Raw genomic sequence first — 25,962 nt, 5'->3', positions numbered from 1 at the left:
ACATGGAGCGGCCAGAGATGGCAGTAGGACGCTGCTGCAGCCACGACTGCTATGCTAAGAAAAACCCAGGAGGTAACAGGGACCGACGCACAACTATCAACAGTGAGATAAGGGGAGTTGACCTGCGAGCAAAACAAAGCCCCTTTTCTTCCACGGAGAACCCGAGTTGCCTTTTGCAGTCCAAAACATATCGGAAAATACACTGAAAACGTCACCCAAAAGGTATTTCTATTTTACTTTTATACAACTGAACTGGAAGCAGAGCTGGGCTGGGTGAAGCTGGCCTGCTGCTAAACAGGCATGGGTTTCACCGCTGCTAGGCCTGTTAGCTTTAGGCTAAGCTAGCTTCCTAACCGTTTTCTGCGCATTAACTTTAGCTATATAAAATGTGCACAGGCCGTTTTATTCCGCTTATTCCTTTTATGTTTATCTTGGAGTTTAGCCAGCCGTGGCCTCTCCTGCCTGCCGAGAGCAGACTCTTCCAGATGCTACCCTGCTGCAGCCATAGCTCTGCTGACAATGATTGAGAGGTTAAAGGCCACGGTAGGCTGCGAGCAGATGTCAGCTAAACGGTATAGAGGCCGGTTGACCTCAGCTTAAGCTGCGTTGTTAATTTGCACAGCAGTGACTCCACCCAGGCTCCACACCATCACTAAGCAGGCATGGAGACCACGGATGGGCGGTGCTCACTGTCAGCTCCATGGCACTCTGATACCAGGGCCCTGTGCTGATCTACCAGAAGCTGATGTATTATGTTAGATTAAACAAAAAGAAGAGTCTGAAGTTTACAGATCTAGCTGTAATACATCTCACTGAGTCAGATGGGTTGTGGAGAACCTGCTCCTGTTCTGGGGCTTTGATAGAGGAAGTCCTGTAGGACTGAGTGGATGTAAAAGATGATGAAAAAGATCTACCGTAATAAGATCATGGTGTTTACATTAAAAAGTCAACAAAAATGCATTGAAAGAACCCCAGTATGTGTCTCTCTGTCCAAATGATCTTCAACCTGAAAGCATCCTCTATTCAAAGTTAAACCTTTCCATCCTTGCTGCTTCTTGAGGTCATTTTAACCCTTTATAGGGCAAATTAGCCTTTTTCATCACTTGCATACCCTTTACAAATTGATTCCCCTCCAACCCCTCAGTGAGGTCTAGAAGCACAAGATCTATATCCAGCCATTCAGCTAAGGTACTGCTACATGGCTGTACATTTTATTATGGCATTTGACCCATTAGATGAGCCCTTGAATGATTTATAACCTACTGGGGGGAAAAAAAAGTCCAAAAAAAAGAAGTAAAAAGTTAATTGAAAAGTTAATAAGCCTAGTTAACAATTATATTTATGTTAATGCTAGTGAAGATTCTCAGTCATCCAAAAAAGTATAAAAAAAACAACAAACCACTGGACTTTGTTTCCAGGTTTGAAGATAATTCGCTTCCCATCCAGGAAGCTTTTTCAGTTCATTATTATATATTATTTTGAGTGTGTATGTATGTATATCTATATATATATTTTGGTTTATAAACTAAAAAATGCAAGTTCCAGTATCACCATTAATGCCTCTAAGGTTATGTTGTACCAAAAAAAAAATGTTTCCTTCACTCTCGGAGTGTTTTTCATGATTTTTTTATACAACTGCTTTTGTTATTTTTCTTAATATATTCGGGCAAGTTGGCATTTCTTTTTATTATATTGAAATAAATTTGTGTCATAAAAATATCTATATATTGTTTTTATTGTAACAAAGGTAATAAGGATTTGTCCTGGATTCCATTAACACTATTGGCTTGAAATGTAGATGTTCAAAGCATTTGACTGAGCGCCCTATAAAGGGTTAAGCACAGGATAATAAACTTTTTGAACACCTTCTAGGAACATTAGGCTTTTATAGGACCAAAATACAGAGTTTCACAACCGTAAACTGGTATCCATGCTTGTTTCAAAATGATCAGAGCTCAGCTTTCATTATTTTTTAATCCAGCCATCTAAGGAACAAGAGGATTCTTTGAGCTGTGGACACTGTAATATGGAGGTCACAGATTTAAAAACACTGAGGAGGTCGTAATGAGTTGCAAAGGCGACCCCCAAATAAAGGACACATCATCAGCCATCAACAGTAAACAATTTATAATCAATTTAGATGTCCAGGAGCAAAAATGTTCTATAACAGCTGAATGCATTTGTCAAAGTTTGTGGGATGTTTGTATATTTTTTCCAGCTGTGGTTTTAGAACCTTTATCTTAATAAACAGCTGTTGTACTGCATGTTTTTAAAGGTCTGTGTTCATCATATCTGATCATTAACCGGATTCCTCAGAATAGGGATGCATGCTGGTGCAGCAATGTGGTTTTTATATGCATGTGTGATGGACCAGGGTCACATCTTAAAGCTTCCGGACACAAATATTTCCAAATGACCAAATCTTTTGTCTTTATGTGATTAAGGGAAATGTTGGGGCCTCCTCTTTCATCCATCTTGCTAACAGTGCACAGTTTGGACACTGTAGTTTTAACATATAGACCCTTTTATATATTAATTTTATTCCCATTTTGGGGTCAATTAAGTATTTTTGAATTGAATCAAAACTTGAAACCTTTTCCTACTCATAAATGTAAAATTTTCTCTCATTATTTATTTATTTTACGTGCAAAAAGGAGCCTCTCTTATCTGGTTATAATGTGAATCAGTAAAGGAAGTGCGCTATAGTATGGAGAAGTTTTTTTGGGGTTTTCCCCCCCCTGATGTATCAGAGGATTTTTGCTTTCCCACAGGTTGATCAGTAAAGGAGTAACCATGCATGAGTGTTGACCTGCATGTCTTGAACCTGCCATATGCGTTTCCTCCTCATTTGCGTCACTGATACAGAAGTGGGCCAAGATAGAGTAGAGAGGCGGTTCTGCAGCTCGACGAATGCATTAACCAGCATTAGCTCTGTGGAAAAGACGGATTTGGCCACCTGCTGAAGACGAGGCGCGCCTGGGTCAGTAAAGATGTTAGCATGTCAGAAAGCGCACGGGTCATCAAGTGAGACGCGGCTTCATGTTACAGCTTAGTCACAAAGGACACGTCATGCATGAATATATAACTGGAAGTATACACCTTTAACTTGGCTGCCAGGCTGACCTTATATTCTTGGACATAGCATTGCTTTCTAAATGTGGACTCTGCCAAGTCAGAGGAGAAAGTGTGTGACGGCTGCAGCTCATTGTGGCAGCTTTTCATGGCAGAACAAACGGTTAATATGTCATATATTTAATTTTCAAAGGTTTTTTTTCTATGATCTCTGGATAAATTAGGGTTTTTTTTTTTCATTTTTTGGTGACTTCAGCTTTTTTTTGTGATTGGAAATGCTTATTTGGGTTGACCAGAGAGGGATCTGAGGTAGAGTTAATCATTCACTTTTAAACCAGATTATATCTCTACTTATTTAACCTTTAGAGATTTATCGGTAAAGTAAAACAGGTGCAACACCTCTCCCTCTGTAAATGCATTTATATTAACATTTCCCAACTGTTTCCTTTGCTGGATCCGATATTTAGCTGGAAAACTGCATCTTAAATCAGAATCTAATCAATATCTGTAAACTAGTTGCACTCAGTTTAACAAGGTGTAAAAGATCTTCACTTGGTTTCCCTTTTTTCTTCTGAAGGTGGACTGTCCGCTGCCTGGTCACTCGTGGTAACGCTCCGCCATGCCTTTTCCCTTTGGCAAGTCCCACAAGTCACCGGCGGACATCGTCAAGAACCTTAAGGACAGCATGACGGTGCTGGAGAAGCACGACATCTCGGATAAAAAGGCTGAGAAGGTAAAAGGGATTCCTTTCAGGGAGTTCTTCCTGTTTTCCTCTTTTATTACTACAGGACCACAACCTGGATTAGGGGTGGAAACGGTTCACAAAATCCACGGTTCGGTTCGGTTCAGGGTTTCGTGGTCACGGTTTTCGGTTCGGTATATCTTGATTGTTAGCCTGACATGTTGGTCGTGTTGCTGTTAGCATAAACAAAACGTGTTGCACAATGCTTGCACACTGTGTTTATCCACAACTTTCTTTCCGCCGTCATCGTAGGTCACTCTAAATGCAAAGTGGTCCCATACAGCAGACCTATAAAGTGCTGCTGGCGCGTCTTCCAACTCCTGTTCTTTCCCACTCGCCCTACCCACACAATTCTCCACAACAACTGATTATTTTCTGCTACACCCGGCTACGCTGCTTCGCTTCTTCTTGTTGTTTACTACAGGCGGTTGGCTTTGGTCGCAGTACCGCCACCTTCTGCTCTGGAGTGTACACGCTCCGCCTATGAGAAAAAGGAGCAGCGCATGAACCGAACGCAACACACACGAACCGAACGGTTCAGACGGTTTTCATAAACCGTTCCATCTCTAACCTGGATGCTTCATGTGGTGAAGATTAGGGATGTTCCTGTCTAGATTTTATTTTAAATATTTAATGACACTCCAAGCCTAAAAACTAACTGAAATGAATGCCATCTTAAATGAGAATGTTTATATTTCCTGAGTTTGATCTTAATTCGTGCTGGAAGTAATTTATCCTTTAACCAAGTAGCCTGTTAGCTGTCGACTAACTCAATAATGAATTATTCACCATTCATTATTCCAGCCCAAATGGAAATCGTATCCTGACAGACTCTGTGGTATCTAAAAACATCCAAACAAATCCATATAACTTTGTTTTGCTAAAGGAGGTGATTTAAACACCTGCTTCATATGTGTGCTGCATTATGTGAAAGCTACATGGGAGCTGGTTGTGTTTAATCAACTTAAAGGAATGGTACACCCAAAACATGATTAGCCTTCATTTGCTACTCACCCCCATGCTGAACAACACTCTGGAGTACTTTTTTGATATCTCAAATGCATCTGGAGATCTGGGAGGCTTCTTGCTGTCTGCTGACATTCAAATAACGGAGGTCTATGGCGCCCGAGGCAGAAAGGTCCATAAAAGTCCACAAAAAACGTGTCAATATTCCTCCATACTGCTCGTCCAATGTATTCCAAGTGTCCTGAGTGGGTAGCATCCAGAATTTACTCGAAACGAAGTCATTTAGAATGCTTTTAGAGCATAAACAGTAGTGTATAGGATTTCCTAAAAGCGCGTTCACAAGTCTAAGGAAATCGCGACAGACCAAACCAGATGAAAGTGCGCGTTCAGTGTCTGCTCTGCCGATAATGCAAGCGTAGAAGAAGAAATGTGCTGTTTACCTGTGCAAAGAAAGAAACAACGAAAGAAAAATGTCTGAGGACTTCAGTGATGAGGAAGAGCATGAGTTCTTTGCCGAGCTGAATGGCAAACAGCAGATATCCATCAGTGAGAGCCAACACTGAGTCCAACTAAACATTGAAGCAAAAAGAACCCCTGGAAAAGATGGATGGAAGAGGAATGGGCCAAAGTCATACGCCCCATATAGTGGGGTTATATCCAAGAGATTATAATTGCTGTCAAAGCTGCATGAAGAGGTTATTATTTTGCAAACCTCAGTTTAAAAGCTCTCCCTCAACTGAATGAGAGTCTTGGCCATGATAACAAAAATGTGCTTTAAGTCGTTAAATATTTTAGCCCAGTTACTATTTTCATATAACCTCATCTTACATAAATAATGTTAAAGTTAGTCAACTTTGTACCAAGTTTGTGTCCTTTAGGTTGCTTCCTTATTCAGGGGTTCCCAAAGCAGGTGACTTACTGTCAGACTTTCTGCATGAAACAGGATTTGAACCCAGGTAACCGCATGTAAAAGTAAAAAACTTAAACCACTAAACTTCATGTATACTATAAAACAATAACATTAAGAATGAGGTCTGCTTAAATTAGAATAAAATTAACATTTACATTCAATCAGAAACCAGCAGACTATTAGTATCAATGAGAATAAATTTTATTAATTAATAATTAAATCCAAGGTGGTCTAAATGTTCTGTGGAAAAAGTATATGACATAATGGCTTTCTATACTTCTACCATATTACAGCAACCTTTAAAGGACACCATGCAGTTCCTGCAGTCATCCCTCGCTTTGGCTTCCTAGCTCCTGCCACTGAAACACGTCCCCCACAGCATGATGCAGCCACCCCCATGCTCCACTCCAGAGTGGAATTGTTTTGGCTATGAAATGAATGCTGCTTGGTTTCCCAGGCTGGCATTGCTTTTCAGGAAGAGTTGTTGGTTGCAAACATCTTCTTTTTTTTTTTTTGCATCAATTCCAAGATGTTATTTTTTTGTTTACAACATTTACATCTTTTTTGTATTCATGTTGTCACTACGGGATGTTTTGTGCAGCTTGAAGAGACAATGAGGCTGGGAGACGACTGTGAAAAGTGAAGCCCTACAAGTCATTTCCTGATGTTCAGTATCTATACCTGGGCTGATTTCTCATTGAATACTAGGGAGGCTAAACCTCCTCTGTAATTTTCATAAATGATTAGTAATATATGCTTTGTCAAACTTCATAAATGTAGTCATTAAACTGCATTAGATATGTGCTAAAGTTCACCTGATTGCATGAATCTGTTGTGCATTAATCAGCGGTTTATTCCGCTCTCGGACACGATCTCATCTCCGCTCTGGAGCAGGACGCTGTCTGTCAGCCTCTATGAGAAATCCCTGTTGAGGTTTGGAGTTTATTATTTCAGTGTTTCACAACAGTTGTCTTCACCCGTTGTACTTATATTTTTTACGTGTTTGCAATACTAGACGTTTGGAGTTATTTAACACCACTGAGCTCCCGCCGTTTCTGAAAGCAGCAGCAGTAGTCGCCATTGGTCCATACTGATCAGACATATTGGAGCTGCATGCTTCTGATCACTGGCTGATTATTAAACTCCGACCTGCTTAGTAAAAGAAAAGAAAAACATTAATAACAGGGGTTGACGTTAAGGATTTTACTTTCACATTTCATTTGCCCAGAAACAATTTTTACTTGTCCAGTTTAATGTTTGATAAATATAGTTCCTAATATTCATTTTTGTATATATATCAATGAAACATGTTTGCCTTTTAAATGTTTTTTGTAATTCATTTTTTTTTTAAGTTTCCAGGTTCCTGGTGTGTATATGCATGCATCAGATAATAAACTAAAGCCTACATTACCGTGTTAACATGCTTTTCAATCCTTCCTGCACATTCTTTTCAAACTAAACTTGCTTTAAACTGTTGTGTGCTTGAAAAAATATAAATTGTAATGTTAAAAATCGAAAAAAAATTTGACAAGTTTTAAAAACTTAAGATAAATCATAAGACAGAAGTCAATGTCACAAATGAATAACTTTTATTTTAGAGTCATGGTATGTTTATACAAGATAATACTATTAATATAATGTGACTTTTTTTAGTTATTTTATACAGGGTTTCCACAGTCTTACATCATTTCAGAATTCCCTGACTTTTAACTGACTCAGGATTAGTTTTCCCTGACAAAATAAATGCAGCTGTTTGTTAAGGTGGACAAAAATCACGCCATCTGGCAGAAAATCACCCGGCTTTTTTCAAATCATGCGACAATGTGTACAAAACAACAAAAATGGCGCCGGCAACGCTTGTGGGTCGTTTTCATTGAATGTCGGTTATTATAAAGTAATTTTGAGTGATAAATAACTTTTTTTTTTTTTGCTTTTCATTGCATTTGCCAGGCGGGCAAGTGCAATGAAATTTTTTATACTCTCCCAACAATAAAAACTACTTGCCCCAGGAGATCGGGTGATGGTTAACATCAAGCCCTGGATAAAAAGCACTGAAAAAATCTCGCCTGTTTGAGCTTTAGTTCATATTTCACAACATATTAATGTCCAACTGAGTTATAAAGATTGCAATTTACTGGGATGTTCCTAGTTATGTTTTCATTTATTTTAAATACACTATTTTCTACAGCTAGACGGGATTTTATTCTAATTAACACATGAAAAAAAAAAAAACCGACTGTATATTTCAAACCATCCATAGTGTGTTATGTTACCGTTTATTGCTATCAGTGCTATTAGCTTGGAAATGAAACGTTGGTTTAAAATGTGCGGCGGTTTGTAAAATGTTTGGCAGCAGAGCTGATGTTTGAATGATTTCAGGCTGCAGAGGAGGTGTCGAAGAGCCTGGTAGCCATGAAGGAGATCCTGTATGGGACGAATGAGAAGGAGCCGCAGACGGAAGCAGTGGCCCAGCTAGCCCAGGAGCTCTACAACAGCGGCCTGCTGAGCACGCTGATCGCAGACCTGCAGCTCATCGACTTCGAGGTGAGATTTGTTGTTTTTTATTTTTTTCATATGATTGATTTAGAAATTTATTGATCTGAGTGAAAGTGAAAAAAGAGGAGATGATACAGTAAAGCCTTCAACCCTGACAGTTGGTTATTTATTATTTGTTAAAAATTTACTCTACATGAATAAAGATGCATGTTTTGCTGAACCTCAGCAGGAAGATATTGGTATTCACAGCAGAGCTGCCTGCGTTGGAACGTGTGTAAACTCACTGGCAGCTGCTTCAGCTTGCTGTGACTCACCTTATCTTGGCATGAGTCACTGAGCTGCAGACGCTCACTTCCTCTTTTACACCAGTACATCATCCTTATTTAGGACAAAAGCTAAGAATTATGCATGACAGTCACAGGATGGGGATGTAAACATTTGTTTTTGACTCCACTTTATTCTTGTGATTCTGCGGAAATCAGTTTTAGATTAAAAGCTCTGAAGAACCGATGGTTAAATATGAACCAGGGAGGCTCTAGAGAAAACAGGTTCCTTTGGAGACTTTGTTCCTCTGGTTGATTTGCTCTACAAGGTGATTAGTTGACCAAATAAAAGTGGAAGATATTAAACATTGCAGAACGTTTGGCTCAGTTAAGCGTCATTATTGTGTTTATGCTGGGCTCCAAGATGAAGCCAAATGCTGAATGCATCGGGGCCCTATCAAATCCGTTTTTCACAAATTCTGCTTTTTTCTGTTTTTAATTTTTCTGAATTCCTCTTTTTTTGTAGTTTCTTTTTCCTTGATTGCAGATTTTCATGTTCAACTCATTCAGGTACCTGAATAAAAGTACATAATTATAAAATTAGCAGAAACTACAGAATAGCTGCAAAATTCATAATTTAATGCCTGTTATTTCACGTTTTAGAATAAAACAAGTTTTCTATTGAACATTACATGCTTCTAGGTATTTAAAAGTATTTAAACATCCTTTATGTATAAGATATACAGTCTCGCATTAACAAAGGTATCCTTTTGGGCTTTATAGTTAAACATAAATCTCTCATGAAGAAACATAAAACCTGCAAATTTTTCCTGTTAAAGGGAATTCGTGCTTATTTTTACTTCTTCCAAATGTCAGAGGTATTAAAGGCAATATTTATCCTGTCCTTTTTTAAAAACACAGTTAATGTGCAAAATAAGCCCTCGCCTCATGATGCTGATGTAGTTAAAAGCTGCAGAGTTTGCAGGCATCCAGTTTATGCTAGCTGTCTTCTTCCCCCTGTTTCTGATTTGGCTCTGACCGTAGGTGGTCGTCACATTATTCTTTGGTGTCCTGATGAGCTTTTGCTGACAAAACTTGGAGAAATGTCGCTTTCTAGATTCATAAAAAACGCTGGCATATAGTTCTGACCTACAATTTGTGCCAAGTGTCTAATTTCTTCTGTTTTTTGGAGGACCGAGCTGCATAACAATGTAGCAGCAGAAACAGGAGTTGGCAGCTCACGAAATATCTCACAGACGACCTCATATCGCCCAAACTGGTGGATCCTGTGAGATTCCTCTTTTGGTTTATATTCCAGTTTGTTTTCTAAATTCTGCAATCCGTCCAAAGTTTCCGCTGGAAATCAAAAGGCCATAAATACAGTCGGTTGGTTGTCTGTAAAATGTATCACTGGAACAATTTTTATGTAATTTGTTAATATGAATATTTGATTTATGAATTTGTGTAAAGCCCCGTTTCACCTGATAATACTTAATTTATTCCCAGCAGAACATTTTTCCACTGGGAGACCAGTTTAATCCATCATCTGAATATAGAAAGGCGTTAACACAAATGCAAACCCACCTTAGATGTGGCCTCCTCCTTACCTCACAAGCAGATAATTAAAAGAATTGTGGTGCGACTTGTGGTGACTCTGCACATGCGATCAGCTCAGTTTCCTGCTGATGCTTTTTACAAATCTGTGTTGTGGAAAAGAAGAAAGAGGAGCCATTTTAAAATAAAAAACCATAAGAATTTATGTTTAATGTTGTATAGAATCCCTGCACCAGCCAAGTGGGCGGAGCAACATACTTTGCCATTTTTTTAAATATTGTTTATAAAGGCAAGATAACTCAAAGATCAATAAAGTTTAAAAAGTAACACTGCAACTGGAAGAGATTTTGGGCATCCGCAACAAATAAAATACATTCACTCTTTGTTTGAAAACGATGCACTTGCATAAATAACCAAGCAAAACCAAAATCAATAAACTGAAATAAAAAAACCCGCAGAACCCAAAACAATCTTCTCTCTGCTTCAGTGAGTCGTCTTTGTTGCTCTTGTAGAGCCGTGCAGTTGCTGTGTTTGTGAGACTGGTGTGTTTTCCCTGGAAATTCATATTGGTTTTCAAAAGTTTACATTCTCCAAAAATTCCGACTTTTCATCCAAACTAAAAGCATCATCTCTTTGGAGCTGTTGCGACCTGCAGTATCTGTAAGTGGGCAAAACGATTAAACACATATTGATTGTTCACTGGTTGTATTTATTTATTTATTTTTTCCAGCTGGGGAAACTGCAGCTTGATTATGTTTTAGACAGTGACGTGCGGTGAGGTTCATAGCTGGTGAGGCACTGACGTCATCAGAATCAGATTTGCAAATAGATGCATAGATTGACAGCAGTTTACAGGTTATGTTTCACTTCTGCATCCTTACACATACAAACTGTAGCTCACAAAACACACATTTCCTTAAAAAACAAAACAAAATAAATGTTATTACTGTCTTACCTTTACTTATAAATGAATAGAAGTCCTCCTTATCTTCCTTCAGTTTTAAAAGTCTCTCTGTCTCAATGGAGATCACTGCCAGGGAAGAAAGCCTTCCTTGATCCGTCCTGTTCCTGCCTTATGTTTTCAGTCTCTTGAGCACCCCCTGCCATGAGGCAAGAGAACTGCCTGCCTCACCTCGAACTTGTTCTCTGCCGTTTATAATCGCTCATTACACGAAACACGTTACACAAACACAGTTGGTGACAAAAAGCTCTGTACATTATATACATAAGCCAAATTATTAGAAATAAGTTCACATATTACATTTGTTTAAACCATTTTATTGACGCCGTACAGCAACATGCTCTCTCCGCTTTGCAGCCAGCGCAGAGCCAGGGGTTGCGCAATCCAAGGTGAGGCAGAGCTCGCTGCTGCCTCACCGGCATCGCTTCCAAGCATGTGAATGGGAAAATAAGAAAATTCAGCGATTTTGAACAAATAAAAATCGAAATTGGTGAAGCTACATGAAAAATGAATATTTTTTAGTACAAACCACCGGATGAATATAACAATTTAAATTACTTTATGATTATATATTTTCTTTCTTTCCATGATGGCTGGTGAGGCACTGCCTCACCTGCCTCCCCTGACCGCACGTCACTGGGTTTAGATGCAATCGCTACTAGATACTACTGCTTTAAAACAAGTGCTACAGGTCAGCTTGTCCAGGTTAAGGTTTCCCACACTGCTCTGCTGTCGGCTTCACAGCCAGTTCCATCTCTTTATAAGATCTAAACAACCGTTTCACTGCCTTGCTACTCCTGACAGGGCTCTCATGTTACAATGTGCTACTCAGCAGTGTGAGACGGTGCATCTGGCAAATACCTGATGCATAAGTGAAGTCCTCCTTAAACTGATGACATGAGAATGAAGTGGTGAGTGGAGACTCATGCACTGGAGGAAAGGTTTTTTTTTTAATTTAAGTAAAAAGAATGGAAGAAACATAATAATGGAGCTGCATGCAAATAATCATTGTGCAATTGGTTTATTGTGCTAAACCTACACTGACAACTCAAACATATAGGAGAAAATTTAAAAGGTATATAAACTTCGACAAGGAACTGAATAAAGAAAAGTTGTTTTGAGAAAATTGTCCCAAAAGGCCTTTTAAAAGCAGTTCTGCAGGATGCATTTAGCTGAAGCTCGCTCTACAGGAAAAAAAGGTTTGAGGAACTAAGAGAAAAGCTTCCTGCAGTCTAAAAGGAACAATTGTTGTTTATGTTCTGGAGCTTCTACTCTCTGTCAGCTGCTGTTTTCTCCCCAGCCTTTATTCAGGAACAACCTAAACTAACCAGGATTAGAATATAGAAATGGATTATGCAAGTTATTATTGCTAACATTCACCACTTAGCTTTTGAGTTATAAAAACAACTCATAATAAAATGACAGTCCATTAAAAAAACAAAGAAAAATAAAAGATTTTAAGCTTTGCTTGTTTGTAGTATATACTTTAATAGGAGTTCATGTGTTTTTCTGTCACCAACAGGGAAAGAAAGATGTAGCACAGATCTTCAACAACATCTTGAGGCGCCAGATTGGTACTCGGACACCTACTGTAGAGTACCTGTGTACCCAGCAAAACATCCTTTTCATGTTGCTGAAAGGGTAAGCAGCCACACAAGAATGCTTTTATTTAACTCTAAATTCTTTTTATTTTATTTATTTTTTTTTTTTCTAGTTTTTTTTTTAATGGTCTCAAAGTTTTCAGCCTGTAATCTCTTATAAAACAAATTCCTTAGATCTTTTTAATCATAAGAACAGTAGCTAAGCAGTTGTTTAAAAGAGTGTCGTTTGCCCAACCTGTTCTTTCCTGTTTGGTGTGTTTAATGAACAAAAAAAAGATAGGAATTTTAAGTTTCCAGCTTGTGCTTTTCTAGTTAAAAATCAGTAATTCTCCACTTTTCCTCTGCATCTAAATCTTCTATTTTACTACCAGATTTTCTTTTTTCCGACTCAACTCTCCCTTTAAAATGCTGCTTGCCTCAGTTAAAAAGTGTGAAGCTGTAAAGAGCTGTTTTTGCCCCGCAGGTACGAGTCCCCAGACATCGCCCTGAACTGCGGCATCATGCTGAGGGAGTGCATCAGACACGAACCCCTGGCCAAGATCACTCTGTGGTCGGATCAGTTCTACGACTTCTTCAGATACGTGGAGATGTCCACCTTTGACATCGCCTCAGATGCATTTGCCACTTTCAAAGTAAGTCAGTTACTTATTTTAGCTGAGGGGGAAAATCCTGCTGAAGATGCGCTCATATTATTATCTCATCCTCACCTCTTTATTTAAGAAACATTGCTGTGTGTTTGAGCAGCCAATGTTGATTTGTTTGCTGCTTGGAAACTTTTTCAATGAAGTAGACAGAGGTTTATTACATCAATCAAACTTGTTGCGGACCTTCCGCCACAACAATCCCGTCCTCTTGATAAACGACCAATCGCATTCACTCGTGTAAAGTCGTGCATCACTTGGGAGATTTCAGAAATGCGGCGGTTGGAACAGTTGTTCCCGACGAATTTAAGGCAGAATCTCTTCTTTTAGATTCTAAATTAATTGAATTTCAGCAATAAATATGCTTCATGAGTGAGATTAAGTATTTTTTACCAAAGCAGCTAAAACACCTTTTTTCTCTCTTAAGTATAATATATATATAGTATAATAACACCATTTCCCGGGATTTATTTCTTCACCTTCTAGCACAGAGCATGTTTTCTAAAGAACAAATCAAACTGTAAACTGGTCATTACATTGTGTTTAATGCTGATTAGTTCAAAGTATTTTATATATTTTTTTTTTCCTGCTTTCAGGACCTTCTCACAAGACACAAACTACTGAGTGCCGAGTTTCTGGAGCAACATTACGACAAAGTGAGTCCTCACATACTTAAAACCCAGCAAATAGTTAAAGTTTAGGAGTTAAACAGGAACAATTTCAGGTTTTAAATGTGAAAATAGTTCATTCATGTTCATTATTTTACAGTTATAGAAGAAAAGACTGCTGCTTGTTCAACTTTTTTAGTTTTCTTTTTTTTTCTCATTGAAACTCAGAACTTAAAGAGCTGCAGATGAACACTTGGTCTGTCTGACCAGCTTGTCGCCAACTTTTCCTTCTAGCATGTCCAGATCAGCCATTTGGGGCACAGTTTGCAGAGCGGGAACACGTAGTAGCTGTCACTTTGTGTGGGAGTTTTCTTTTCTGTCCCCGTTGTTGATATCAGACGGAGATAATGTTGTGAAAGTCTGGTCTTGATCAGCCTTTCGTCTCTAACCACGGCTGTTTACCCTGTCCTTTGCTTTCCTCTTCCTCTAGTTTTTCAGTGAATATGAGAAGTTGCTGCACTCAGAAAACTACGTGACTAAACGGCAGTCCCTCAAGGTAAGGGCCCCAGGTTGAGCGTATAAAAAAGGTCTCCTAGTAAAGCACAGCTATTTAAAGAAGAGGTTGAGTTTCTCTAAATGAATCGATCCATTTCTGCCCTCTAGTGGCTAGACAATAAACTACACACTGAACCACTAAAGCTTACGTTAGCTGTGCAGATTGGTGGTTATTTGAACTGATTTCTAAATTTATATTTATTTCACCTCAGATTGATGTTTCATTATTATTCTTACAATATTCATGATAATTATGGTTTTAAAAAAACGTTTAAACCTGAATGTTAGGAAAGGATCTAAAAAGGTCAAAGTTGTTTAGTTAATTTATATCACTGGGTCTTTTATTAATGTTTTGTTTGTCTCTTTTTCTCTGAAATGTTTTAGTTGCTCGGCGAGTTGCTCCTCGACAGGCACAATTTCACCATAATGACAAAATATATCAGCAAGCCAGAGAATCTCAAGCTAATGATGAATCTGCTGCGAGACAAGAGCCGCAACATCCAGTTTGAGGCTTTTCACGTGTTTAAGGTAATGTGTGTTCAGCCGATAACCAGGAGCTTGACAGAAGACGGACGCTAGCTTGGCGTTAAGAAGCAGCTTTTTTACACAATCCTTGGATTCATCCTTGGATCTGTTTTTAATGTAAAATTCCTGAATTAATGATGCATTGAGTGAATTATTTAGCCAGATATATCAATGTTCATTGTTGGCTAGCCTTGTGGTTTTATATTAGAGGAATCAATAAAACATTTCAAGCTGTGATACAAACTCTAAATTCTACAGACTCCAAGCTTTCCATCTTTCTGTCAGAGCCAATGAAATTGATCATCTTGACGCTTAGTATTCGTAGAACGTCATACAAACCACTGATAAATATTCCCTGTTTATGGTTAGTGCATTTAAACAGTCTGAAATATAATCTCCAGATGCTTTAAGACGTCTGCGGTCATCGCTTGAGTTCACTGATAAACAGCCTTTTATATTTCAAGCATTGGCTGATTGATTGTGGTCGAGAATTATTCTCAAATAAAATGGATTATTGCCCCAGGTCGTGCTACCCCTGGCATTAGAGAGCACCATGGCGATCTTAGCAAGGTAACAAAATGTGGCTTTATAAATCTGGGGGTCATTTTTGATGAAACCATAAAATATTTACTAAAGACTTGCTTCTCCATCCTGTGTGAAATAATAGAAATAAAGATAAAAGCTATTTTTTACTACATTTTAGTCTTTTTTTAAATATGTCATAGGCTTAATTTGACCTTCATAAAGGTACCGATAGTTCAGTCATTATCTTTGCACACCATAGATATCTCTGATGTTGAGAGGGTTATATTTTCTTTTATCAGCCCAGGAATTGATTACTGGTTTGTTCTTTAGGCCTGAGCATCAGATGGTTTGTGTGCATCAAAACAGAGAAACTGATAACTTTATAAAAAGTGCAAAATAATAATTTTGGATTTGTCTTTTATGACTATGCAGGTCTTGCCTTGAATGACCAAATTACAGGAACAGGATGATCAAATAAAATAACAACAGCAAAGTGATTTATTAAATGTTTAAATTGATTGAGAGAGCAGTTTTGCATCTTTATTCAGTCTGAAAGTCGGATGTTAACTCAAACAGAAAAATATCTGCAGCTGTTTTGGCCACAAATAGAAGAATTAGTTCAGAGACAGATAAAGGATTGAGAGTCTGTGTACATGTGAATAAATCTGGAATGTCAGTAATGATAATCGTAGAATAATATTAGTGGGGAAGAACAATGCCTGCGCAGGCTGAAATAAATAAATGTAACGGGAAGCAATTCTACTAAACTAGAATAAAAAAACAATACGATTGAATTTAAATAGGGTTTATGAAAATAAATCAACTGAATTTTAACAGCCTCTGCCATCAACACATTTGTTTATAGATGTTCGAGATCGTCCTGTTTTTCAGTGTAGTCCTGTTTCTCTGAATGTGACTGGCTGGATGTGCTCTCTTCATCCTCTGACATGGGAGCTGGCTCGGAGCTCATCTGCCTGGCTGTGTGTTTCCTAACCTGACTCCGCCAGATAGATTTGCTCCGCATATCCATCTGGAAACCTTCCGTTGAAGTAATTTTGGGAAGGGGCGAAAATACTGGTTAGCTGATTGGCCTATGTTGGTGATAGACGGGCCAAATAAACCAATCAGATGACGTACTAACAGAGCGACGACGAAAACACAACCACAAGCCAGGCTACTCTTGCCGAAACCAGTCGGGAGAAGAGCAAAAACATCTTTTCCTCTGAGAAAAGCCTCCAGAGCAGTTTTTTGCTCTTCTTTCAGTGAAGAAATACTCTGTAATTCCGATAAAACTTGCTCGATAGCCACGCTAACGCCATGTTCTTTAGACTGAACTGTCACGCTTCTCGTTGCGTCACACCTCAACCCGCCTCAAAGCCAACGCTGATTGGACGTTCGTTTGGTGAACGGCTCCAAATTTTCTTTAATGGAGAGTAGGGCTGCAACAACGAATCGATAAAATCGATAAAAATCGACTTTTAAAAGCGTTGGCAACGAATTTAATCATCGATTAGTTGTGTCGCGCGATTAATGCGTCATCCGCCGCCGCCGTCATCCCGGGGAAGAAAAAAAAAATATGGCGGAGCGAGTCAGCGCCGCAGTTGCAGTGTTGCCAACTCAGCGACTTTTCAGACCCCTCCAGCGACTATTTTTTTAAAAAGCGACTAGCGACAAATCTGGCGACTTTTTAAGGTGTCACTGGCGGCTTTTGGAGACTCTTACGTGAAAGCATGTATCGTTCCTACCAGCGGCAGCTGCTGCCGTGGGGCGCCTCCCCCATCCCAACGCCTTTCTCCCTCTCCCACAGGAGTCCCTCTCAGCGTGGCAGTCAGAGCCGCAGGATTTTAGTGAGGAGTTTACCCTCAGCGTCCAGACTGCAAATGAAGCGCGCATGCCCCGGGATTGACGGCGCAAATTGATCACAATAATTAAAATAGCCTGCGCTTTGTAAAGTGAAAAAAGTCGTAACATGCAACTATTGTAAAAAAAACAAAACAAATGAACATGGCACGGAAGCACCACTGTTATGACGCAGCACCTGAAAAGAAAACACGCTGGAGCCTTCGATGGCAGTGAAGAGAGCTGATCAGCAGGATGAACCATCATGTTTGTTTCATTTTAAAGTGGGGAAACGTAAGTTAGTTTCTCAGGTAGCTCATCTGATGCTTTCCTTAGCTTGTTAGTAGGTTACAGACAGTGATAAGGTTGGCTACTTACTTTACTTTTAATTTCATTTGAATTAGCTTAAGCAGCGTTTATATTTTCTTTATAAATAAATTAATTTGCAAATTATGAGGGCAAGGCTTTTAAAGTTTAAATCTTCTGGCAAAGATAAAGTAAAGAAGATCCTGCAATTTATGGAAGTAAAGCAGAATAAAATCCAGCAAGATCAGTAATATGTCAATTAATTATCTGCCACATTCCCATGTAAATATCTGTCTTTGGAGGATGTGTTTTTTAGCACCCCTAGTTCTCTCATTTTTATTCCAAATACAATTTATAATTTGAATCACAGGGCTATTTTTATCTCTATGGTTCAGTATTTTCTCAAGTAGCAACTTTAACTGCTATACTTTCCTGTCTTAAAAGGCAGAACTCTTCTAGTCTAAAAAAACTCATTTGTTGAAATGGGGGGACCTATTGTTTGAACCCCTTAGAGGCTTTAAAAACTAAAATGCCTGTCTCTTTTTGCGCTTTATGAAACAAAGTAGCCTATATTTTGTGGATGTACAGCTACATTTCTCATGTAAGTTTGCGTAGTTTTAAAACAAACATTTATTTTTCATATTGCACCAGGGCAGTTAATGAGACACCTGTACTTGTGTGCTTGTTTGTTCTGTCTAAAATGTTTATTTTGGAATAAAGAGGTTAATATAAAAAAAATATTTTGTGTCCGATTCATCGATTAATCGAAAAAATAATCGGCCGATTCATCGATTTTCAAAATAATCGTTAGTTGCAGCCCTAATGGAGAGTCTCCAGACTGATCTACGAGTGAAACCTTGAAAGCTCGCAAGATCAGGATGGTCTCACAAGGCTTTGTGTTTCCTGGACCGGGCCGCCTTTTAAAGTTGCTTTTTATATCTCTGCTTCTGTCTCCTTGAACCCCAGTGGGCCTCAGCAGATGGCCGCTCACACTGAGCCTGGTTCTGCTGGAGGTTTCTTCCTGTTAAAAGGGAGTTTTTCCTCTCCACTGTCGCTACAAGCATGCTTAGTGTGAGGGATTGCCTTCGAGTCAATGAGTTGATGCAATCAACTGGTTTTCCTTAGCTAGAAAACTGTAAATCAATTTGACTGTATGATCTGGTTGTACTGTAAAGTGTGTTGAGATGACTTGTTGTGAATTGGAGCTAAAGAAATAAACTGAATTAAATAGATTTGGAGTCGTGGAACGGAAAAAGGAAACTTTTCCGGGTTTTATGATTTACAGGTGCTGGTCATAAAATTAGAATATCATGAAAAAGTAGATTGATTTCAGTAATTCCATTTAAAAAGTGAAACTTGTATATTATATTCATACATTACATACAAACTCATATATTTCAGATGTTTATTTTGTTTAATTTTGATGATTACAAATGACAACAAATGAAAATCTCAAATTCATCATATCAGAAAATTAGAATATTACTGAAGACCAATAAAAACAAAGGATTTATAGAAATGTTGGCCAACTGAAAAGTATGAACATGAAAAGTATGAGCATGTACAGCACTCAGTATTTAGTTGGGCCTCCTTTGGCCTGTATTACTGCAGCAATGCGGCGTGGCATGGAGTCGATCAGTCTGTGGCACTGCTCAGGTGTTATGATAGCCCAGGTTGCTCTAATAGTGGCTTTTAGCTCTTCTGAATTGTTGGGTCTGGTGTATTGCATCTTCTTCTTCACAATACCCCATAGATTTTCTATGGGGTTAAGGTCAGGAGAGTTTGCTGGCCAATTAAGAACAGGGATACCATGGTCCTTCAACCAGGTACTGGTAGCTTTGGCACTGTGTGCAGGTGCCAAGTCCTGTTGGAAAATGAAATCTGCATCTCCAAAAAGTTGGTCAGCTGCAGGAAGCATGAAGTGCTCTAAAACTTCCTGGTATGTGGCTGCGTTGACCCTGGACCTCAGAAAACACAATGGACCAACACCAGCAGATGACATGGCACCCCAAACCATCACTGACTGTGGAAACTTTACACTGGACTTCAAGCAACGTGGATGAAGTGCCTCTCTTCTTTTCCTCCAGACTCTGGGACCTTGATTTCCAAAGGAAATGCAAAATTTACTTTCATCAGAGAACATGACTTTGGACCACTCACCAGCAGTCCAGTCCTGTTTCTCTTTAGCCCAGGCAAGACGCTTCTGACGCTGTCTGTGGTTCAAGAGTGGCTTGACACAAGGAATGCGACAGCAGAAACCCATGTCTTTCATACGTCTGTGTGTGGTGGTTCTTGAAGCACTCACTCCAGCTGCAGTCCACTCTTTGTGAATCTCCCCCACATTTTTGAATGGGTTTTGTTTCACAATCCTCTCCAGGGTGCGGTTATCTCTCTTGCTTGTACACTTTTTTCGACCACATCTTTTCCTTCCCTTCGCCTCTCTATTAATGTGCTTGGACACTGAGCTCTGTGAACAGCCAGCCTCTTTAGCGATGACCTTTTGTGTCTTGCCCTCCTTGTGCAAGGTGTCGATGGTCGTCTTTTGGACAACTGTCAAGTCAGCAGTCTTCCCCATGATTGTGTAGCCTATAGAACTAGACTGAAAGACCATTTAAAGGCTTTTGCAGGTGGTTTGAGTTAATTAGCTGATTAGAGTGTGGCACCAGGGGCCATCAATTTTGAACCTTTTCACAATATTCTAATTTTCTGATATGATGAATTTGAGATTTTCATTTGTTGTCATTTGTAATCATCAAAATTAAACAAAATAAACATCTGAAATATATGAGTTTGTATGTAATGTATGAATATAATATACAAGTTTCACTTTTTAAATGGAATTACTGAAATCAATCTACTTTTTCATGATATTCTAATTTTATGACCAGCACCTGTATATTCGTTCTTTTGAATCTTTTCTGCCTTTCTTTGTAGTAGAATTAGATATTTACGTAAAATCTGCTATAAACAATATTCATCATTATTATGGCTATAATTTTTTCTATGATAATCATAATTATTATCCCATTTGATGAGGACTGCTCCTTCCTTTTACAGCCCCTCTCCCCAACATCCAGTACCTCATGCAATCTACTCGTATAATTGGAGCGGAACTGAACCTATTTAAACGTCTTATCCTTTGCAGGAAAAAATTGTGTAGCTCACCCACAATGCGCCCACTTACTGCATGTGTATTTTTGATTTCTTCTGCCCACACAATTTAGCGCTCCATATTTGGTTTCTTTTAAGGTCGGCCATTTTCTCTCGGTGTTTCAGTCCCCCGTTAGCTGGCTTCAGTCGGTCCAACATGCTGGACTCCTGATCGCCACCGTTTTAGTGTCTTTCCTCTGGCTGTCAGTTTAAGGATAGATGTTTACTTTTAATCTGTCAGTAAGAAGTCATTAATTTCGTGGTTATGTGCACTGTACATGTTGGATTTACCAAAGTATATAAAAACAGTAGCTTCTCTGTACTTTCAGATCAACCAGAACACATTATGGTCATAATCAAAGTGTTTGCTGGCAGCATCAGGCTGTGGGGGATGCTGTTTTCATGCTCTATTAAAACAGAAAATACATCTACTCTATTGACCCTCGTTGCTTTCTCCTTGTCTACTTGCAGGTGTTTGTGGCCAACCCCAACAAAACGCAGCCCATCCTGGACATCCTGCTGAAGAACCAGACCAAACTCATCGAGTTTCTCAGCAAGTTCCAGAACGACAGAACAGAGGACGAACAGTTCAATGACGAAAAGACTTACTTAATCAAACAGATCAGGGACCTGAAGAGGCCCGCGCCGCAGGAGGCCTGAGGGGGGCGCACAGAAGGGCAAGGACGGAGCCGCCAGGACCGAGTCTGGGGAAGCATCCAGACGGCGTCTGCCTAATGGACCCATCGCCAACAGCTGCTCTGGTTTTTGAACAAAAACTGAGGATCAAATCAATAAAAAAACAAAACAAACCCACATCAGCTCACCAGGAAGTCGTCAGCTCCTCTGCCCCCCCCCTCAGAACATTTAATATGTTTTATTTCTTTCAAAAGATGTCAGAAAAAAATAATAGATGCTGCTGATTTTTTAAGTTGCCACATGAGTTCATCACCGAAAGAACAAATCCAATGCATTGTAACTAAGGCAGGCTAATTGAGAGGTGGATACGCACACAGGCTTATCCTAATTAAACATGCACACACTGAATGTCATCAAAGACATTAAGATAAGCGGTACGAACAGGAGCATCAGAACTACGGTTGCATGCCTTTAAATAAGACTCCTCCACGGCTGTCCCTGGTGTTACGGCTGCAACATCTGGGCTCTGCATCCAAATCAACATGCATCCCAGCAGCTGCTTTAGTTGCATCTTGGCCTTCATCTAACAAAGCAACTGTGGCGTGTTTTACAAGCTCTCAGATGCCATCAGAACCATTTATTACCTCCTGTGTGCTTTCTAACAGCACTTGAAGCACAGTAGGAGAAGAGAGGGATGTAAGGGATGAAGTAGTTAAAGGCCAGGATTTGGCTCCTTTATTTTTTAATTATCTGGGACAGGGTGATCGTGTACATATGCCTTTTTTTTTTTTTTTTGCTTTGTAGAGTTTTGTTTAACCTTGACATAAAAATATATATTATATATATATACGTTACCTTAAACAAGCTGTTTTTGGTTATTAAGTCACTTTCTGGAGCAAAAAGAAAGTGACAGTTTGCATTTCATTTACTGCTGAAATGATAACTGGTGGGTTTAACTTTGTACATAATTTAAAGGGCCAGCTCACATTTAGCTAACCTATAGGATCTTTTAACAATTTGTACAGCAGAGGAATGTCATGGTAATGGCTCTGGGTCCGTTCGTTTTGTTTTCCCTTCATCTACGTTTTGAGGATCTCTGCAGAAATTATGCAGGGAGCGTTGCAGATGGGGGAGTGTAGGGAAGAGCAGAGCATTAACATTAAATTGTGCGCGTTTGCACTTGGTGAGGTGCTGGGTGATTAATTTCTCCTTACTTGGAGCAGTTTTCTTCTCCTTCCTGTTGTCTTACCGCTTTGGTGAGTAACAGAGTGCCATGTTAACCCCCGCTGTTTGAGAGCTTCAAGTGGGACCTGATTATAACTCTTATCATCACCCCTTTCTTTGTGTTTTGAGCCTTCTATAATTCCAGTATAATGGTGAGTGTAAAGCATTGTGGGTAGCAGAGTGTTTTGGTGTGTGCTGAAGCTGAAGACAGCTGATTAAACAACATATCGTCTTCATTTGCAGTGAGATTCTCGGTGTAATGTAATCAGATAACACTACTGTAAGAGGCCGACGCTCCATTCGATCACTCTGAACATGCATGCTGCTCCTCTGGCTGTGCATGATGCTGAACTAAAGATTGTACTGGAATTGCCCCGTCCCCTTCCCTTCCAGCTTTAGACAGTATTGAAACGACAACATGAACCCTTGCTGACTTTCGGCAGTGACTGTGTGGGAGCTTTCTGATGTGTCAAAGGCCTGGGCCCAACGATTCAATAAACATTTGAGATAAAACACATTCGTCTCACGATTTCTTTGAGTGGAGAAAAAGCAAAACTGGATCCTGTAAATGACTACAGATGGAAAAAAAGGCCTTTTCTTTTTCAGACAGTATTTTTTGTTTTACTTGAATTTGGTTCTCGAACTACGCCTTTTCAGTATCAATACTATCCATTAAACTAAAACATCTCGAGAATTTAATTTCATTGTAATTTTGATTAAAACAGGTTTAGATGCTGAAAACCTAAAGTTTAATGTTTCATAAAGTTGGAGTACCATAATAAAATGAAAGTATAATTTGAACTGAAATATCAGGTTTCTAACATCTCTCATCTTCCTCTTGATAAAACTCCAGGCTCTACTAGCTAAATAAGCAAAGTACCACTGTGCTCCCCAAACCAGCTTGTGGTTCATTCTGCAATGAGGGCAAATATGAAGTCCTGCTGAAGGAAGCATGAGGTGCTCCACAGTGTCCTGGTAGATCAGACTGTAGAAAATCCAGCGGACCAACACCAGAAAACGAGGTGCCACCCAACCAATCAGGTGTTGTTAAAGTCAGAATGCTGATATTAAAGTCAGAATTCTGAGGGGGAAAAAAGTCAGAACTCTTGAGATTAAAGTCAGAATTCTGAGGAAAAAAAGTCAGAACTCTGATATTAAAGTAAAAATTCTGAGATTAAAGGCAGAATGCTGAGAATAAAGTCAGAATTCGAGGGGGAAAAAGTCAGAACTCTGAGATTAAAGTCAGAACTCTGAGATTAAAGTCAGAACGCTGAGATTACAGTCAGAATGATGAGATTATAGTCAGAATGATGAGATTATAGTCAGAACTCAGATTGAAGTCAGAATGCTGAGATTGAAGTCAGAAATCTGAGATTACAGTCAGAATTATGAGATTATAGTCAGAACTCAGATTAAAGTCAGAATGCTGAGATTAAAGTCAGAAATCTGAGATTAAAGTCAGAATTATGAGATTACAGTCAGAACGCTGAGATTAAAGTTAGAATTCTGAGAAAAAAAGTCAGAACTCTGAGATTAAAGTCAGAATGCTGAGGTAACAGTCAGAACTCTGAGATTAAAGTCAGAACGCTGACATTAAAATCAGAATTCTGAGATTAAAGTCAGAATTCTGAGAAAAAAAAGTCAGAAATCTGAGATTAAAGTCAGAATTATGAGATTACAGTCAGAATTATGAGATTACAGTCAGAACGCTGAGATTAAAGTCAGAATGCTGAGATTACAGTCAGAATTCTGAGAAAAAAAAGTCAGAAATCTGAGATTAAAGTCAGAATTATGAGATTACAGTCAGAACGTCAGAATTCTGAGAAAAAAAAGTCAGAACTCTGAGATTGAAGTCAGAGTGCTGAGGTAACAGTCAGAACTATGAGATTAAAGTCAGAACGCTGAGATTAAAGTCAAAATTCTGAGAAGAAGTCAAAATTCTGAGATTACAGTCAGAACTCTGAGATTAAAGTTAGAATTCTGAGATTACAGTCAGAACTCTGAGATTGAAGTTAGAATTCTGAGAAAAAAAAGTCGGAACTCTGAGATTAAAGTCAGAACTTTGAGATATGAGATGTGAAAGTAATATTTATCAATAGATATGATTTGGAAGGCAAGTCTACATTTCCTCTCTAATGTCTTCTTTGTCTTCACATTGAAACAAAAGAGATTCCTCGTTGGTCATAAAATGTGGGATTATTGTTGGTCTTTCTGAGGACAGTGAAAATCCCCTTTCAGAAATCCGATCAGATTGTAAATGATGGAAACTCTGGCAGCCTGACAGGCGTTTTAAAGCGGTGTCTTTGGAGCAGATAGATTTCCTATGTGACCCATTTCACAGGGTCTGACTAATGCACCGTTAGCCCAAGGGCGCAGATAGCGTGTACGTCAGGGGTGTTCTGACGTACACAGATTCGAATGACCCTCAATCCGTCCCCCCCCCCACTTTTATAAAAAAAAAAAAAAAAACATATGGCGAAACTCACAGAAAATCAAAAAGCTTTTTCTAATTTACTGCTTTGCAACAACAACATAAAACAGTCAGATCATAGACGGGTTATCGTTTTGTTTAACTGCAGGCTGCCTGCGTCGTAGAGATTCAAATCTAAAAGTTATACTGTCTCTGGCATTTACGTCTCGAGCCTGGTTTCCATGGTTACTCAGACAGACAGTAGTGGCGGGACAGTTCCCAATTCCGGAGTCCGGACATCAACATGAGGCCAGCCAAACCGAAAAAACAGAAAACAATTGCATCCTTTTTTCGAAAAGTACCAACTGTAAGTAAACTGTTCATTGCGGTATCATATCACCTTGCATTTTTTTGGTTGTCTGTTCGATGTCGCCGTGGAAAAAAGAGTGGAGACGGTCAGTGAGAATAGCGTGAAGAGAGGGGCCAATGTCATAAGGCGGGAGGCAGGGGGAATCGACTGGCATTTATTTATTTATAATTAAATCGACTGTTCCGACTTTTTCTGGAGTTGTTGGGGGTCTTTCAGAAATGTGTAGGCTACAGTAGGCTACTTGAATCCGTATTTATGCCAAGCCAAATGGTTTAGGTTGTTACAGGTTGAATCATGAGAAAAACGAACTTCAAAGCTAGACAAATTCCACTACACAGGGGCGGATTTTGGAAATTTTGGGCCCTAGGCAAAGACAGGCATGGGGCCTTCTGAATTGAGAAGACAACATATAGAACAGACCCATTATACAGATACAGAAATTTTAATAGAATAGAAATTTGAGGATGTCATGTATCTTCAAGTTTGTCTATGTCACTGTAACTCGGAGGAAAGAATCTCTCTCTCTCATATATATATATATATATATATATATATATATATATATATATATATATATATATATATATATATATATATATATATATATA

At 39.0% G+C, this 25,962-nt stretch overlaps 1 protein-coding gene across 1 annotated transcript; it reads left to right on the top strand.

The window, feature by feature from the left end:
- The first annotated feature begins 45 nt into the window (after window positions 1-45).
- cab39 (calcium binding protein 39) lies at window positions 46-23,091 on the top strand. The gene is made up of 9 exons (XM_038273161.1): window positions 46-222; window positions 3,650-3,805; window positions 8,070-8,234; window positions 12,487-12,605; window positions 13,029-13,197; window positions 13,803-13,862; window positions 14,305-14,370; window positions 14,754-14,897; window positions 21,186-23,091. Exons 2-9 carry the CDS (start codon window positions 3,692-3,694, stop codon window positions 21,372-21,374), a joined length of 1,026 nt encoding a protein of 341 aa, XP_038129089.1. The 5' UTR covers window positions 46-222; window positions 3,650-3,691; the 3' UTR covers window positions 21,375-23,091.
- Window positions 23,092-25,962: the final 2,871 nt, after the last annotated feature.

The sequence above is a fragment of the Cyprinodon tularosa genome, unplaced genomic scaffold, assembly GCF_016077235.1.
Source record: "Cyprinodon tularosa strain WSP-4 unplaced genomic scaffold, ASM1607723v1 ctg86, whole genome shotgun sequence".
Classification (NCBI taxonomy): Eukaryota; Metazoa; Chordata; class Actinopteri; order Cyprinodontiformes; family Cyprinodontidae; genus Cyprinodon; species Cyprinodon tularosa.
This window is presented reverse-complemented; position numbering and strand designations above follow the sequence as displayed.

Bases quoted from the DNA above. Each gene is read 5' to 3' on its own strand.
- cab39 (XM_038273161.1), top strand. From the start codon at position 3,692: ATGCCTTTTCCCTTTGGCAAGTCCCACAAGTCACCGGCGGACATCGTC. The intron at 8,235-12,486 runs GTGAGATTTGTT...TGTCACCAACAG, and splicing joins TGCAGCTCATCGACTTCGAG to GGAAAGAAAGATGTAGCACA. The intron at 14,898-21,185 runs GTAATGTGTGTT...GTCTACTTGCAG, and splicing joins AGGCTTTTCACGTGTTTAAG to GTGTTTGTGGCCAACCCCAA.